Source organism: Saccostrea cucullata, unplaced genomic scaffold (genome assembly GCF_032062105.1).
Source record: "Saccostrea cucullata isolate Sc308-1 unplaced genomic scaffold, CSIRO_AGI_Scuc_v1 ctg778, whole genome shotgun sequence".
In the NCBI taxonomy this organism is placed as follows: domain Eukaryota; kingdom Metazoa; phylum Mollusca; class Bivalvia; order Ostreida; family Ostreidae; genus Saccostrea; species Saccostrea cuccullata.
In genome coordinates, this window is record NW_026925444.1 from 210801 (window position 1) to 228034 (window position 17234).

Consider the following 17234-nt stretch of genomic DNA (forward strand, 5'->3'; position numbering starts at 1 on the left):
TGGCAGTATAAATAAACGAAATGTTCGATGACTACAATATCAGGATTGACTATTAACAACAATTATGAGGAATGTTTGGTTTTGGAAACATTGAAAGAATGTGTTAGGAACATACGGTTAGTAATATTTTGAGATTGCAGTTTTAAAAACATGGAAAAATAAATCGAAAACCGAGCGCATTTTTTTGTGCGCAATAAATATACAGTTTTTTCAATGGGTGGCACTGTAGCTCTCCGGTCTATCAATATTTTTTTTCGGAGAGCTACAGATCTGCAGCTACTTTTTGTGTTGTTTGCTTGTCAAATACTTTTCAAGTTCGTGTACCCCCCCCCCCCCCCCCCTTTTCAAATTCGATTCTATGTGACTGCTATGTTAGCTAGTTTTTGTAAGTAGGAGACTGAGCATGACAAAATCAAAACTTGTATTTAATAGTTGGGGAATTGAATGTGTACATGATATATCGTTTATGATAAAATTTATGTATTTTAAGTGATTTAATCCAAAATAATATATTCCGTTTTCCGTTCCGTTCCGCTTTCCGTTCCGTTTTCCGTTCCGCGTTTTAGCAACACCCACTATATTGTTTGACTTCCCCAATGTTCTTTTAAAGTGTTATTGGTTCTCCTTGATTGTAGTTAGAAATTGCAATGCTAATTTACCAAAAATGCATATTCACAGGATTTATGACGTATTTAAACATGGGATATCATCATCAACAGATTTTTTTCCGCTTCTTCTCATAAGCCCTGAATCAAATGTCAACTAGTAACGACCAGTAGTCAAGCTCAGACGTCTTGGGACACAGCAAACACGGATCTCTAATAAAGTAACGGTGGGATCAGGTTAGGTGCCATGAAGGAGTAAGCATACCCTGTCGACTGATAATATCTGCCGACTGCCCCTTGTCAAGAACGGAGAATCGATGACAATTCATTAGAAAAACTTGTGGATTATTTTCACATAAAATTTCACAGCTTTCCAATTTATGGTACATGTTCTTATCTTGATTGTTTGCACGAAAATATTGTACTATTTGCACCTTCTTCCTGTGAAGGTCCGAAAGCAGTTGAAGTATAGACTCAATAGTTGTGTCAATTAAATACCGATTTTTATTTGAAAATGAGAAGTGCACGACTAGTGTTTATTCAAATTTTCAAATAAAAATCAGTAAACGACATTTGGGTAACATCGATCATTTTCCGACGTTTCAAAAATCTTTCAAAACGAGGACCAAAAAATTACAACTAATGCCCCAAGAAGATCTTAGACATTTAGTAGTCTTTTTCAATGTGTTACTTTTAATTTTGTTCATAGGTCATTAAATGTTTAATACTGAAATTGGATTTTCAGACAAATTTTAAACACAAAAGAAAGTTCTTTCGTCCGTACACGGATAGTCGTCCAGTCCTCCGGAAGGACACCAGTTAGTGAGATCTACTCCAATACAACCCGTGTTTTCACTTGGCTGATTAGGACACCAGTCGTGCGAGACCAGAGAACCGTCATTCCATTCATATGTATTATCTTTTATCAGGAAGGCAAGTACATGGATCCATTCTATTATTAGAAAACATAATACCATTAGTGAAATGAATAATAAAATTGTCTCTTCAGTATTTAACCTGAAAATAAACCCACTGATCTCGAAAAATATTCTTAAGAAATGTTTCAAGGGATAAAAACTTACTTAAATCGAGAAGATTCATCAAAGTCTGCATCTGGGTTATATTTCGTGCTTCCATCATCATTTTGCCTCCTGATTCACATCTCTGTTTTGCCTCCTCGTACGGTAGACTCTCCGTGTGGATCCAGATACAAGACTGGTACTCGGGAAACCACTCATCACGCCCCGCTACACAACCTTAATTTTAGAAGATGTGTTTGTGAAACACTGATACTCCCGTATGGCAGCTCATGGCGAGGATTGACTTTTCTCAAATGCATGTCACAGTCCAAAGGTCAAAGTCAAAAGTGCTGGTATCCAAAGAAAGGTCTTAGTACAAGGAATACACCTGTGAAATGTGACAGCCCTTGTTCTAACTTTTCAAATTTTTAAAAAGTGGGTCAAATTCTTAGGTCAAAAATATTTATACCAGCTGAAATGTCTTTTCACAATACATTACACATGTTAAGTATGAAAGCCCTAGCTCTAACTATTTAAAAGCTATGGCCAATATTAAATTGTGGTATTTTTTTTCAAACTCTAAGATCAAGTAAAAAATATTCATACCCATTGAAAGATCTTGTCACAATCATTACACGTGTGAAGTATAAGGCCAACATTTTTTTATTAAATGGTTTACGGGAATTTTTTTGAAAAAATTGGGTCGGGGGGGATAAATAAAAATAAAAATAAAATTCCATAATCTATGCAGTCGACTAAAAAAATAAAAATAAAATTGAAAAAAGTGTGTGATTTTTTTATTTTTAATAATTCGATAAAAATTGCCATTTATATGGTGTAGAGCTTGAAATATGATAACAACAACACAAATATTAAAGTACACTACTAAACCCTTGGGAGAAATGGGGGAATCTAAGGATTTCCTTATAAAAATACTCATTATGACAACAAGATGACCAAAGAAAAAAGATTGCAAAAAATGAGAACTTCACTATGTTCAAATTAACTAACAAATGAAAAATGGGAAATATTGTTATAATGAGAATCCGAATAAAACCCAGCATCATAATTTTAATCTGTTTTTTACAATACAGCATATGTTTTATGCATGTACATGTAATAAAATTTTGAAAGTTTGATAAAGTTGAAAGTATAGACAAATTTGAAAACCGTATCGTTTGCAGTATTTATATATCTATTCTATAACTGTTTAACACACACCAAAATACTTCATACGAATTTCCAGTCTGTATACACGTGTATGATCTTTTTTGAAAATGTTACACACGTTTGAAAACGTTTCATGGATATACATGCAGACACGTCACATTTTGTTCTTCACAAAAATTCGAACGTCTATTTTCGATTTCCATTCACGTATCAAATCCATCAAAGGTATCAAAATTGTAAAAGAGAACTACTGTACTGTACTGTACTGTACCCCACATCGAAAGTGACAGTCCTGTCAACATATCCTCTAGTCATTTCTTTAATTTCGTTATAACTCCAACTTAACTTCGTCATTGGATGTACTCTTATTGATTTTCCTGTTCGCTATGGATGACTTGCAAAAACGATCGTGAACTATCGTGTATAAGGACGACGTATTCTCAACTTCTGTAAAATTTGACATTTCTGCGTCCATGTTGGCACGTTTTATGCACTTCCGAAACAGTTGATAAGAAACGTAAATTGATTGGATGATAAGAAAGGCTCTCAACACAACAGCCAATCAGAATTGCCGACTTATTTGCACATAATTTTATTTTTTTGGTGCACTTGCATTGACGATCGGCGGGAAATTTAAAAATAAAATCAACAACAGGGATTTTTATTTTTATTTGGTTTTAGCTAAAATTGCAGTCGGCGCTCCCGTAAACCATTTTATTAAAAAATGTTGGCCTAAACGTCCTAGCTACAACTGTTCAAAAGTAAGCCAAGGTTAAAGTGTTGTATTTTTTGTAAAAGCAGGTCAAAGTCCAAGGTCAAGAGGTCAAATTTGGTAGTAACCCGAAGACAAGCTACACCTGTGAAATATGAATTCAAAGCCAAAGCCCCATCTATCTTAAAGTAATGGACAAGGTTTAAGTTTCTGTGGACAAACAGACGGACGGATGGACAGGGAAAAAACTATATACCCTAGAAACTTGGTTCACGTAGACATAAGAATAAAGAATTATTGAGTGCATATTATGTTTTACGTCTTATTCGAGAATACATGTCACTTATACAAAGACCACACGTATTTTATATAAATATTTTTAAAAAAGAATTTAAGCGTGCAAAATTTTGAGATAAATTTATACTACAAGATAAGATGATACTATGCAAAATATTAGTAATTCTCAACTTACCATCAGGCATCCTTTGATAGAATCGGTTCTCATTTTCTCTTTCTACCGCCTTATAACCCTCTCCGTCATATAAATCACACTGTTTGGTTATCTTATTATACTGGAATAGTTTGCAGACTATTCTGGTCTGACACTGCAAGGCACACGATGTCGCAGATAATTTTAGGTGGGACTCCAATGGAATCTCCGTAATAGCCCTATCGGTCATACGGGGAACAATGTGCCAAAAAAGCGACCCGACACATTCTACAAAATGAATGTTAAAATTGAAATCAAATGAATAAAATAAATGAAGTTTGAGTGAAAATAGTAAAAGAAACGATAATATTATATCTAACTTTTCATATCCTTACCTTTGACGACAGCAAACAAAAGACAAGATGAGTATTTCATTTTTCTACGCATTCTAATGGTAGCTGAACAAATATGACATGTGTTAATTAATGGTACGAACGCTTATTGATCCAATATTTAAACATGAATCTCCTTCATTAGAAGGCTATGCCTCGTACAAGATATGCAGGTTTTATTTTAGAATCTTCAAGGGTGAAGGGTCAGTAAAAAAAAAATTACCCTTCAGAATTTCCCCTATTTTTTTTTTTTAAATCTAAATTCTGCGATGAAAAAGAAGCATTTTATCATTTTAGTCAAATGTGCGAATTATAAAAGAAACAGTGATATTTGTTACGCTTGAGGAAAAAATACTGGTGAAGAAATTGGGAAAATATGCTGATGCATGTAGAAAGGAAGAAAGTCTTTGACTTGTCGGCTTTTGGTCGTAATTAAAGTTAGTCGGGATTAAGATTTAATAAAGAAACTGATTATGTGAAGTAATCAACTGAAGATTCTGTATGCAATATATAAACTTGTGATCTTTGTCTTTGACCTTGTACTTTCAAATTCAATATTTTTTTTGTCGATTAAGACAAAGTATCGTTTGTTTGCTTTCAAAGCCTTTAGACCCATGAAATGAATATTTTATTTCACGTTTCATCTTCGTTTTTGAATTTATTCCTTTCATGTCCGTTTTAATCCATTTTTGCCATAATTAAAGTTAAATCCACAATGCCTGAGGATGCTTCCATATTTATAAATGTACGTCACATCGTAGCTTTGCTGTTCTTGAGAAAAACATTTTTCAAGAATTTTCCTATATACTCCTATGAAAAAGTTTGATCGTCAATTGTTGCCCAACCCTACCCCCCCCCCCCCCCCTTGGGTCATGATTTGAACAATCAAAGCTTTGCTGATCTTAATAAGAATATTTTTAAAAGATTTTCCTATATATTCCAATGTAAATCTTTGATCGTCAATTGTGGCTCCAACCAACCCCTAGGGGTCATGATTTACACAAACTTGCATTCACACTACCTGAAAATGATTCCATACGATCGAGTTTCGTTTTTCCTGGCCCGTTGGATCTTGAGAAGAATTTTTTTTAAATAATGCAATTAATTTTTCAATATTTCATAATTATCTCCCCTTGGAGGATGATGTGGCCATTCATTTGAACTTGATTACCCTTTACCTAAGGATACTTAGGGATGCTTAGTGCCATTTTGGTTAAAATTGGCCCAGTAGGTCTGGAGAAAAGATGGAATTGTGAAAAGTTTACAACGACGACAGACAACGGACAAATTTCGATCTGAAAAGATCACTTAAGTCTATGGCTTCAGGTGAGCTAAGAAGGTATAAATCACAATGTTTTGTATGAGATGTATGGTAAAATGTTTTCGAAAAATTATCAACAAAAAATGTCATACTAGTACCAGGCCCATAGCAAGGGGGGGGGGGGCATTTTTTCCCAACATCGCTTATACTGTAGGAAATTAGTTGGCCCCCCAACTTTGTTAGATATAAGGAAAATGTAGTATGGTAGGTTAAAAAAATTGGTACTGAAAGAAGTTGGTATTGAAAAAGTTGGCCTCTACCCCCCTCCCTCCTTCCCCACGAAATAGGATTTTCGACTTTGGGAAAACTTTTGTTTCTTTTATGCTTGTCAATTTTTTTCAGGTAAGTAAACAAAATTTTTTTCCCTGCCCCCCCCCCCCTTTCAAAAATGATGCTACGTGGCTGAACTGTATTACTGGTTATAGATATTCAGCTTAAAATTTTAGTGATCTATGCTACCGTTTTTGGAACACTAATTAATTGCCGTGTCACTTCACTCTAAAGTAAATACCTAGGACAACCGATATCCTATACGAATAATTGTAAATGTATAGATGTGCTTAGAATCCCATGAACTGCATGCTGTCCAACTTAAAAAGAAAATGATTGCATTTAAGGTTAAGTACATGTAGCAGTGCACTGTCGTCCAACAAACTGACTAAAATACGTATATTACCTCTTCAACTGTCTGAATGCAGATGCGACTTCTATCTTCACGAAGCTTCAGTCATCTTTTGTTTATCATTTGACTAGTCCACTTATGGGATAAACCGGGAAACTAAATAATAAGAATACTAAGCTAATTCGTTAATTCATTACAATCATTAAACTATTTTCAGAACAAGAAAGTAGAACATTGTGACCTTTCCTTCTAAAAGACAGTCAAAATTTCCAGTAACTGTGTCAAATGTTAAGGTATATATATAGGAGTTTCTTCTCTTTCCGCATTCGGTCGAAAATTTTTAACATAATTTCTCTGCTTTATCCATAGACGTTTGAATTTTATATTTAAGAAACTCAAGAAGCATGAAAAGTCAATCTTGTTTTCGCCTAATTTGAAAATGTGACAATGAGAGTCATCCGATTTATAAAAAAAAATAGTTCAAAACATGCAGCAATCTAGGAAAGTAAATCTACTCTCAAAATTACCCTGTATCTTGAAAGTTTAGAAAAACTGCAATATTGAAATTTTTGAATACAATTTTGAAATTTTTATGGAAATTTAAATTCATGATGCTGGGTCATATAATTAACTCAATGATTTCTTGAAAGTGTCTTAAAACTTAAAACTGGAAATATTATAAAATGTTTACTTCTAAAATCATTATAGTCTCATCTGAAGGAGCGGTCTTTACGGGAAGTGGAGAGAGGTCCTTCGGATGAGACCGTAAAATGCCAGGCCCCGTGTCGCTGTAGGTGCTGGATGATAAAAGATTCGTCCTGAATGCTTAATATAAGGTGTCCACAGGCAATTGATGGTGTCTGAATATATGTGTTCTGAAAATTCTCGATCGAGAGTGACGTTTTACAACGAACGAGCCAACAAACGAACATTTCATAGGATACAAGATCCTATATGTTTTCAAATTTAATTTCAAGCAAATTTTTTGGGGGAAAAATGTATTCATTTCAAAACTACATATGTACATGTTTTAGTTAAAACTATCTTACTTGTAAGGTATTGTAATCACAATTATGCATAGAACGTCCATCTTTTCCTGCGTATTTATTATATTTTCAAATCCGTTTACTAAGTTTCTCGTTTAACCGTAAAATTTGTATTATTATTTTTTTTATATTATACAATTTAGCAATGCTTCATTCCGACTTTGGATGCCAATAAGCAGTATCAATCTGTTTTTTCCTTTTTAACTTATTGAAAAATTAAATCGATGTGCATATGTGTACAATGTAAGCATTATATTTTTTTTTTTAGATCTAATGAAAGACAAAGATAGAATATAAATAGTTATATGTTTTAATTATAATAATAGAAATATCAAATAATTTCTCACCTCTTTGCTTTGAACAATAAAATAAATAATCTTGAAATTATCAGTTGTGTTAACACTTTTTTCCACTCATAATGATGACCTTGGAAACCTCAGTCTACGAACTATTTTTAATAAGAAGGCTATAGCTAAATTATTTTATTCAAAAATAATGCAATAGCATTTATTAACTTTATTCCATGTTTGACATTAACGAACTTTTTACTGTATTTCTTCCGCGCGTCTGTCATGTTTCTCCTATATATATTACTTCTTTTGTATAATTATGATGTTCTTAATTTTTATGACGTCAAAAGCTTACTAATTCATGTTAATAATTAGATAGACCGTCAAAAATTTTAAATTGTGAGAAATTTGCGTTGAAAATATTGCTTTTTCAAAAGAATTGTGATACTTTTGGATGACCTATGAATTTTTTTCTCTCGAAAAAGTAGTTTGCTCTTTCGTATTTAATTGAAAAAATATGCTTTGTATAAACTAAAAGGTGGCCTGTGCAAAAACTTTGCCACAAAACTAGGTAAATAGAAAATAAAATTTATATTTCATTAAAAGCGCACATAACCACAAACACAGTATATAAAACAATGGTGAATTGAAGGGATGATGTTTATCGGTCAGTCGAGATGAGCTTTTAACCGTTGAAGTGACTTAACATATTCCAAAGAAGACGCAAAAGAGTCGAAACAGACGCGAAAACAATCCCTTTTGATTTTTTTCTATATGAGAAAAAATAAATTTAAATATTAATAGACCACCGAGTCAGTGAAAATAAATAAACACATGTAATTAATTTTTTCGAAGAATAATACACTATTGTTATTTCTTTTAATATCAAGATGCGCTTACTCAACATGCTTTATACTTTGATACATATAATTAGTTAAACCATTATTATTCTGATATAATGATTATATTTTATAAATCACGGCTTGCAATTTTACAAAAAGTCTATTGTAATTAATAGTCAGATAGTATATGTAGATTAACTTTTGGACAATTTAAACACCTGCACCATGAATTATCAATGTGTTACAGATGATATGCATGTATACACCTGCAAATGAGAAGCAGTTTACGTGATAAGTAATACATAATGAAAGGTGCGTTGTTGTTTAGAATTATATATTCAATAATCATATTAAGACTGGTCTTGATGGGCAAAGGAAGTTACAATTTCAAGGTCAGTTACCCCCCCCCCCCCTTCTCTCTTTCGAAATGTATGACTGAACGTATACAATCTTTGTACGGTTGCTTGTTGTTAAATATTCCTCTTTGAAGTATTTAAAGTCATTTGGAACTATTAAAATAAAAAAAAAATCGCAATATTTAATTACAATTAAGTGACATTATGACTTTTTCTTTTTCTGATATCATTAACAAACGTGAGAACATGCCCTCTTCTTGTTTCCAAATTTGTAAATTGCTAATTAATACATGTTGCTGAATATTTCAAGCTGAATTCATTTGCAATGTTTATTAAAATTTAATGTGAAAACATATCCTTGTACATGTAGAAATAACAAACTACATGCGATATGCTATAATTCACATTCTAAAAAATGTATGCCATAGAAAATGATACCTTAACTGATGTTTTTATTCGTATAGAATTAATTAGTGAAAGGCGTTTCTGAATCGTTAGAACGTTTTCTCTAGAGTCAGGGAGTAAGGAATTGATCCTTATGTTCTTGGTTGGAATCCACTGTGTGACACGGAGACGGTACTTAGGTTGAGGCTGTATAAACCGAGCTATATAGGTGTCGCAGTTCTACCAGGAAAAAGATACTCAGTATACTACTGCTCTTAGCTATAGGCCAAGTGCCTAGTATAGATTTAAAAGTTCAAATACAGTACTTAAGACGTATGAACTTTTTTCAATACACCAAATTATTCCTTTTCGTAATTATACTAGTATTTCCACCAATAACAAGTTTGCAATATCGAAGAAAGTCTTTTGTAATTAAAGAGACAGATAATAAGATGACTGTTACTCATACTCTTTTTTCACGAAATCTTAACACCTGCATTCTGGTTGTCAACGTTGTCCTTGACCATAACTTGTTGCAGGCGTGGCTGGAAATGTGAAGCAGCTTTTTTGTTTTAAAAGAAATGTATAATGAAAAGTGCGTTTATTATTCAGAAACACATATGTAATAATCTTATTATAAATTAACGATTCTTGATAGCCAAAGAAAGTTAAGTGTGACAGTATATCATTTTTTTCCGAAATACAAGACTTTAAGTTCTAAATTATTCAAAACGTATATATGAAATTCCCAATTTTATCTTAAATACTCTTAGTGGTTTATAATTTCTTGTATATTTAGTAGCGCTTATTTGACATAATGACATTTTTTTCACATCAAGAACAAACGTGAGAACAAGCCCTCTGCTTGTTTCCAAATTTGTAAATTGCTAATGCATACATGTATATGCTGTTAACTTTAAGCCTAATTCATTTGCAATTTAAAATTAAACGTGAAAACATATATTGGATTATAACAAAATTTGGTCTCTCAGGCAAAATTGCTATTTGAAATGCCCTACACTTGCGGAATAAGTTCATTTTAAGTTTTGTCGCGGGTTCAAATCATCGTCGGTCCTTTCCGTGAGACCATATCTTAACATCGAAATTAAATTTAATGAAATTTTTGCTTCCGTAAATCGAAAGAATATACATTTTTGGCTTCTCTAAACTGTCTACCTGTAGCATGTTCCAGTGGTAAAATGGGACTGGGAAGTGAGCTCAAGCTAGCTTTTATTAATGCATTTAAAAAAATGTTTTCTCAACTACAGTTATTGAATTTTAAGTTCAAGGCTACATGAAGGAACGTATTTCAAAAATACTTGTAAACTTTGAAAATGAATTGCAACAAAATCAGTTTCTTTCCACTAATAATTCTAAATAGAGGTTTCAAGTAATCTAATTTCTTATTACAGTTTTATTTAAAAAAGGAGATAAGAATGATTTAAAGAAATATCGACCTTTAAGTTTAACAAACACTGACTATAAAATTATAGCTTTCATATTTGCGAGAATATTACAAAAAGTTATAGATCAATTAATAAGTAAAGAACAATCGGCATTATAAAGGACGTTATATTGGAATTAATGCTAGAAATGTTTTAGATATTTATGAACATTGCATGGAAAATAATAGGGAAGGGCTTCTGTTATTTATAGAATTTGAAAAAGCTTTTGATTCGATAGAATGGAATTTTATATTTAAAGTACTCGAAAAATTTAACTTTGGTGAAAACTTTATCAGATGGATAAAAATTTTATACACCAACCCAATTTTTATAGTAAAAATAATGGTTGGATTTCAAAAACTTGTTCTATGTCTAGAGGAATAAGACAAGGATGTCCTATTTCAGCCTTGCTATTTTTATTTGTCGCAGAAATATTAGCTTTGAAAATAAAAAAATAATGAACATATTAAAGGTATTAAATTAAATGCAACTTCGCCAGCAATAAAAAATCTACAACATTCGGATGATATAAATTTAGCTTTAAAAGATACATCCTCACTAGAAACAGCAATTGAAATTGTTCAAACTTTTTGCAACCATGCTGGATCAAAAATTAATCTGAATAAAACACAATGCATACTTTTAGGTAGTCTCAAAGATAGGCACTCAAATGTGTGCGGTATAAATATAACCAATGATGCTGTTCGCTGCTTAGGTATTTTTATTGGACATAACAAAGATCAATGCTACAACTTGAATTGGATTAAAATTTATGAAGATATTGAAAAACTGTTTGAATCATGGAAAAAGAGAAAATTAACAATTTTTGGAAAGTCTTTTGTAGTTAATTCTTTAGCTATATCAAAGTTAATTTATGTTGGCTCAATATTACCCATTCCAGACCACGAGTTGATGAAAAAAATTAAAAAGTAGCGTATTCAATTTTATATGGAACAAACGAGAACGAAATTAAGCGAGACACTGAAATTAAAGGCCTTAAAGGAATCTTGGGTAACAAGACTAAATGATGAATCTTGCATATTAAATAAAGTCATAAACGGATACCTTAGCGAAATGAATATAGACATTAATTATTTCTTGACATTGTCTGGAAGAAAACTCGAAAACTTTTCACTTACATCTAACTTGCCTACTTTTTATAAAGAAATATTCTGTTATTTCAATGAATGCAAAAAGAAAATAAAAGTATCAAATTTATCTAATGTCAAATTTGCACGACAACCACTTTGGAATAACGTTTTATATCATTACACAATATAAAGGTGAAACAATATGCTTCAAAAATTGGACTGCAAGTAATATTTTGTATACGAAAGATCTCTTTGACGAAAATGGTAGCTTTAAAACATTACAAGATATTTCAAATACTCTGATAAATAAATCTAACTGGTTGTGTGAATACAAGATTTTAAAAAGAGTAGTAACTAAACAGAGTAATGTGTTTGATATGAAGTGCTGTGTTTTCAGCAAGACAACTTCTGTAAATTCAATCAATTTTAACTGGTTTTCATTGTAATACAGATAAAAAATGTAAGTTTTTCTATGAGAATATGTTGTCTAAAAAGTTTAAATATCCATGTTATCAATCAATATTAGGTCGAAACTTTTGTGTGAGTAAAGAACGCTGGTGCAATATTTATAAAAATAAAATCAAACTCATGTATGATAAACGTCTGAGTGAATTTAATTATAAATTGCTGAATAATAGTCTATGTTGTAATTCTTTTTTACAAAAATGTAAATTAAGAGCAAATGCAAAATGTGAATTTTGTGGAAATGAAAATGAAGATATAAAACATCTTATTTTTAATTGTGATAATGTAAAAGGGTATGGCAAAAGTTGAATATTGTTATGAACTTCGATGTGCAATGGAAACATATTGTTATAGGATTCTACTTGGAAACAAATTCAAGAATTCTTTTTTATAATACTATTATATCATATTTGGCATATAAAATATATAAATTTAAAATGAAAAGCAGAATAGAAAATATACAAGAAAAGTCCATGTTAGAAAAAAGCATTAGAAGTTCATTAGAAAAAGATAGATTTCATGTTAAATTTGTCAAAAACATACATGTTTTAAAACCAAGTTAAACTTTTAACAAATTTTTATATTTTGTAGGTTTTTTTTCTTTGTTGTTTTTATGCTGATTATCCTAAATACCCGGGTTAACTGGCATTTGTAAATGGGTATTGCTGAGAATTGTGAAATAAAAGATTTTTAAAAAATCTAATTTCTTTGATCACGTCTTGATAAAACATACAATATGTGTAAAATACCGTAGATTTCTTTTTTTTCGCGAGTACTTAGTATCGGGAATTGGCTCTTTGACGTCAAATCACGAAAATAATAATTCTTAATAATATTTCAGCACCATAAAAATAAAAGCAAGTGATTTTATTTCGCGGGTGGCGCTTTTCGCGAAATTACGCGATAATTTATTCCACGCGTATAATTAGAAATATACAGTATTGATACTTCCAGAAGATTATGTGAAAACATTGCTTGCTCGCAATTGTGGTATAAAATGAGAAGGGGGTGGTATGGTCTTCGGATAGGACCATGTAGTTCACTATCGCAGCATCGAGGTATAGGTCCATAGTGCGATGATGTATCGCACCTTCGTCATCACTATTAATGTCACTTCATCGTTTTAGCGTGATCGGGAGGCCCGGGTTTTCGATTCTCGTTCGCGGCGCCGCGTCAAACCTAAGACGTAATAGGTAGTGACTGTTCCTTCGCCAAGCGCTCCGCACTAGAAGTTAAATACACGGGTCTTTCGGATATGACCTTAAAAACGTAGGTCCCGTGTCAGGGTAGGCGTTATTAACCCACACTGCTCAATGGCACTGAGTGCCGAGTATAATTAGGTCTAAATTTAAAGCCCTTCACCGGCATACGGTAACGTCCCTGTATGAGTGAAAAATTCTCGAATGGGACGTTAAACAAAATACAATCAATCATCGTTATAGCATTTACCACGCCCTTGACCCTTTAATTGATACTTCATGATACAATATTAATAGTGAGCTTCTGATTCCATAGACTATGGTACATCCGTATATGAGAAAATGCGGATTTGTGTTAAATTGGTATCAAAAGTCGAAGGTTTGGAGCATTAAAAGTCAACGAACCCCCCCCCCCCCCCCCACACACACACACACACACAACGAAATAGGTATTTGACGAGTTTACGTTTTTGTTTTTTTTTTTTTTTTTTTTTTTTTTTTTTTTTTGCTTGTCAAGAAATTTCTGGGTTGGATTTTTTTTTGGACTGTGGTGGAACCCCCCCCCCCCGAAAAAAATTCCTGGATTCGCGCCTGTGCACCAAACCATTTTTCTACTTAGGCAAGCAATTATAATTTCAACTTGAGGTACTGTGAGCAATGAGCTCACTAAATGATACTCCCCTCCTCCCATATGAATATAAGGGCAATGTCCATATATTTTTTTTTGCTATGGGAAACCCAAAATATGTGTTGGAACAAAAAGTAAAGTAAGAGGTGCACAATGGCAATATGTGATAAAGACTCTCTGTAAGTCTCATCAAATTTCATTCAGTGGTATGAGAGGATTTGCGGAGAGATTGATAATCCAAAGTGTAACAGACGGACGGACGTACAGACGGAAGGACGTCCCGATTACATACCATATACCCTCCCTCTTTTCAAGCTGGGAATATAGAGAACATAATGGTACGGTCTGGGGACGGGGAATTATTATACCCCCGCTTGAAAAGCAGGAGTATATATATAGTAATCGGGATGTCTGTCCGTTACCTTTGGGGTACCCATCTCTTGTCTGCAACTCCTCTCATACCACTGAATGAAATTTGATGAAACTTTCGAAGAATCTTAATCACATATTGTTATTGTACACCTACTATTTTACATTTCGATTTGACACGTATTTTGGATTTCCCATTGCAAAACATGGACACTGCCATTATATGCATATGGGAGGCGGGGATATCACTTAGTGAGCTCATTGCTCACAGTACCTCTAGCTTTAGAAATAATGCCCATGTGAAAGCTGTAGATATTTTTTCAAAAAGAACTGCCATTTAAAATATAAAATGCATAATTTACCATCAGCAAGACACAGATTCTGTCTCAAAAATTTTGTTTTTCAATAAACAGAGAAACTCAGCATATTTCAATGAATATAATTTTATACTCCCGCTTGAAAAGTGGGAGGGTATACTGTAATCGGTATGTTCGCCCGTCCGTCTGTCTGTAAGTCCGTCTCTCTGTTACGCTTTGGGGTACATGAACCCATCTCTTATCCGCAACTTCTCTTATACCACTGAGTGAACTTTAATGAAACGTTCACAGAATCTTTATTACATACTGCCATTGTGCACCTCCTATTTTACTTTTTTGATCCGACACAAATTTTGGGTTTCCCGGCCACAGTAAAACATGGACTTTGCCATTATAACTATATGGGAGGCGGTGGGCATCATTTAGTGAGCTCATTGCTCACAGTACCTTTAGTTTGCATCTATTTTTGCCTATAACCAGAAATTTGAAAACTAGCCTGGTAGGTATATTTTTTTAAAAGAAGCTGTTTTCAAGTTACATCACATTATCCCGAAAATCATTTTAATATCCCCCGCTTGAAAAGCGGGAGGGTATAAAGTAATCAGGATGTCCGTCCGTCTGTCTGTTACGCTTTGGGGTACCCATCTCTTATCCGCAACTCCTCTTATACCAATGAATGAAATTTGATGAGACTATTAGAGAATCTTTATTGCATAATGCCATTGTGCACCTCCTATTTTACTTTTTGATCCGACACATATTTTTGTTATCCCATAGCAAAATATGACACTGCCATTATATTCTTACCTATGACGTGAGGTGTGGCGGCTTCGGAATAACATGGGACTACGATGGCCGATATGAGCCGTCAAAATACAAGTAAGAGTAGCTCTATTATGTACGCAGAATCAGTGGCAAAACACAAGAAGTAGTAATAGTAATTTGTACATGTACAAATCTTGAGACAAAATACACTCGAGACTACTCAACATTCCTTAGATTTATTGGGAAGATTATCTGTTAACCTAGAAGAGACAAAATCAAATAGACGTGTTTCTGATTTTTCATCTTTTTCCTCCTGTTCCTCTCATTTTTAGTTGTTTAATAATTCTTGTATACCTTACTTCAATAGAACACAAAATGCAGAAAGAGTGTTTTTATTTTCGCCTTAGATCCTTCTGTATTTTGTTGTTGTTTTTGTCTTTTTTTTTATTTTAACTTTCACAGCAACAAAATCTTTACTTTCATTTGTAGGCTCCAAAATACCGGAAAAAGATTTTAGAAACAATGGAGCTTTATTTTTATTATTTCTTTTCCAGCCAGATGAAAATTTGGGTGTTTGATGATATATGTAAGAATTTAAATGTGATTATTTTTCATTCTGTGCTTTGCGTTTCATTATTACTTTTTTTTCGTTATTTTTTTCTCACTGGAACAAGGAAAAATTAGAATGAGGAAATACATATAACTTTTTACATAAAATGCAGCTCATTTACTATTGAATCTGAATAACGACTCTCATAAAATATGCCTTCAATGATGGAAAAAAACCCGACAGATTAGATCGCTGAGTGCAAGGATGTGTCAATCATTTGAAATTTCAATTACTTAAAGATGAAATAATATTTTTGTGTGAAATGCTATTAAAATATCTAAGTCGTAATATTATAGAGAAAATATTAACTTCAAATCTGTGTCCAATTACCTTTTTAAAAAAGCATTGGCATACATCATGTATTTACCCATTCGCAATAAAAAAAAATAAGAACAAAAACACATGTTTCTCCGTCTCCGTCTCAGTTTACAGAAATCTAAATACTGTTTCTTCCTTCCAATAAGAAGACTAATCATGAAGAAAAAAGTAATATGGTAAGAGGACAAAGTATATTATGTAAAATAAACACATTTCTTACTGAGATCATCTTTAAAAAGTATCTTGCGGCCTATGAATGAAGGTTAAGATTTTGTTGTCGTAAAAGTTAAAATAAAAAAAACCCAGAGGAATCTGAAAAGAGACACAAAATATTCAATGAGATCAAAGACGAAAACAATGCATTTTGTGATCAATTGAAGTGAGATACACAGCATTTATTTTACAGAATAAAAGAAAAATCAGAAACACGTGTATTTGATTTTGTCCCTTCTAAGTTTACAGATAATCTTCCCAATAAATCTAAGGAATGTTAAGTAGTCTCGAGTGTATTTTGTCTCAAGATTTGTACATATACAAATTACTACTACTACTTCTTGTGTTTTGCCACTGATTCTGCGTACATAATAGAGCTACTCTTACTTGTATTTTGACGGCTCATATCCGCCATCGTATGGGACACCACTAGTTATTCCTCTTTACAAGTTACCGTAAAACAATATAGTGAGGAAAATTTCCAGTGGCAAAACATGGACACTGCCATTATATTCATATGGGAGGTGGGGGTATCATTTACTGAGCTCATTGCTCACAGTACCTCTAGTGTTTAATATAAGTTAATGAAAGCCAACTCTTTTGGAAAGTTGAATGAAATTTCAAA

At 32.7% G+C, this 17234-nt stretch overlaps 1 protein-coding gene across 1 annotated transcript; it reads right to left on the minus strand.

Annotated features, from left to right (window-relative positions):
• Positions 1-1339: 1339 nt before the first annotated feature.
• Positions 1340-4207, minus strand: LOC134268853 (C-type mannose receptor 2-like). Its single transcript, XM_062751095.1, has 3 exons — positions 3979-4207; positions 1688-1861; positions 1340-1557 (listed from the first exon to the last, which is right to left on the minus strand). Exons 1-3 carry the CDS (start codon positions 4184-4186, stop codon positions 1358-1360), a joined length of 582 nt encoding a protein of 193 aa, XP_062607079.1. The 5' UTR covers positions 4187-4207; the 3' UTR covers positions 1340-1357.
• Between the last annotated feature and the right edge of the window lie 13027 nt (positions 4208-17234).

Excerpts from the sequence above, each read along its gene's own strand:
- LOC134268853 (XM_062751095.1), bottom strand. The coding sequence starts at position 4,186 with ATGACCGATAGGGCTATTACGGAGATTCCATTGGAGTCCCACCTAAAA. Across the intron at positions 1,862-3,978 it reads CTATCAAAGGATGCCTGATG|GTTGTGTAGCGGGGCGTGAT; the intron begins GTAAGTTGAGAA and ends TCTAAAATTAAG. Across the intron at positions 1,558-1,687 it reads GATGAATCTTCTCGATTTAA|AATGGATCCATGTACTTGCC; the intron begins GTAAGTTTTTAT and ends TTCTAATAATAG.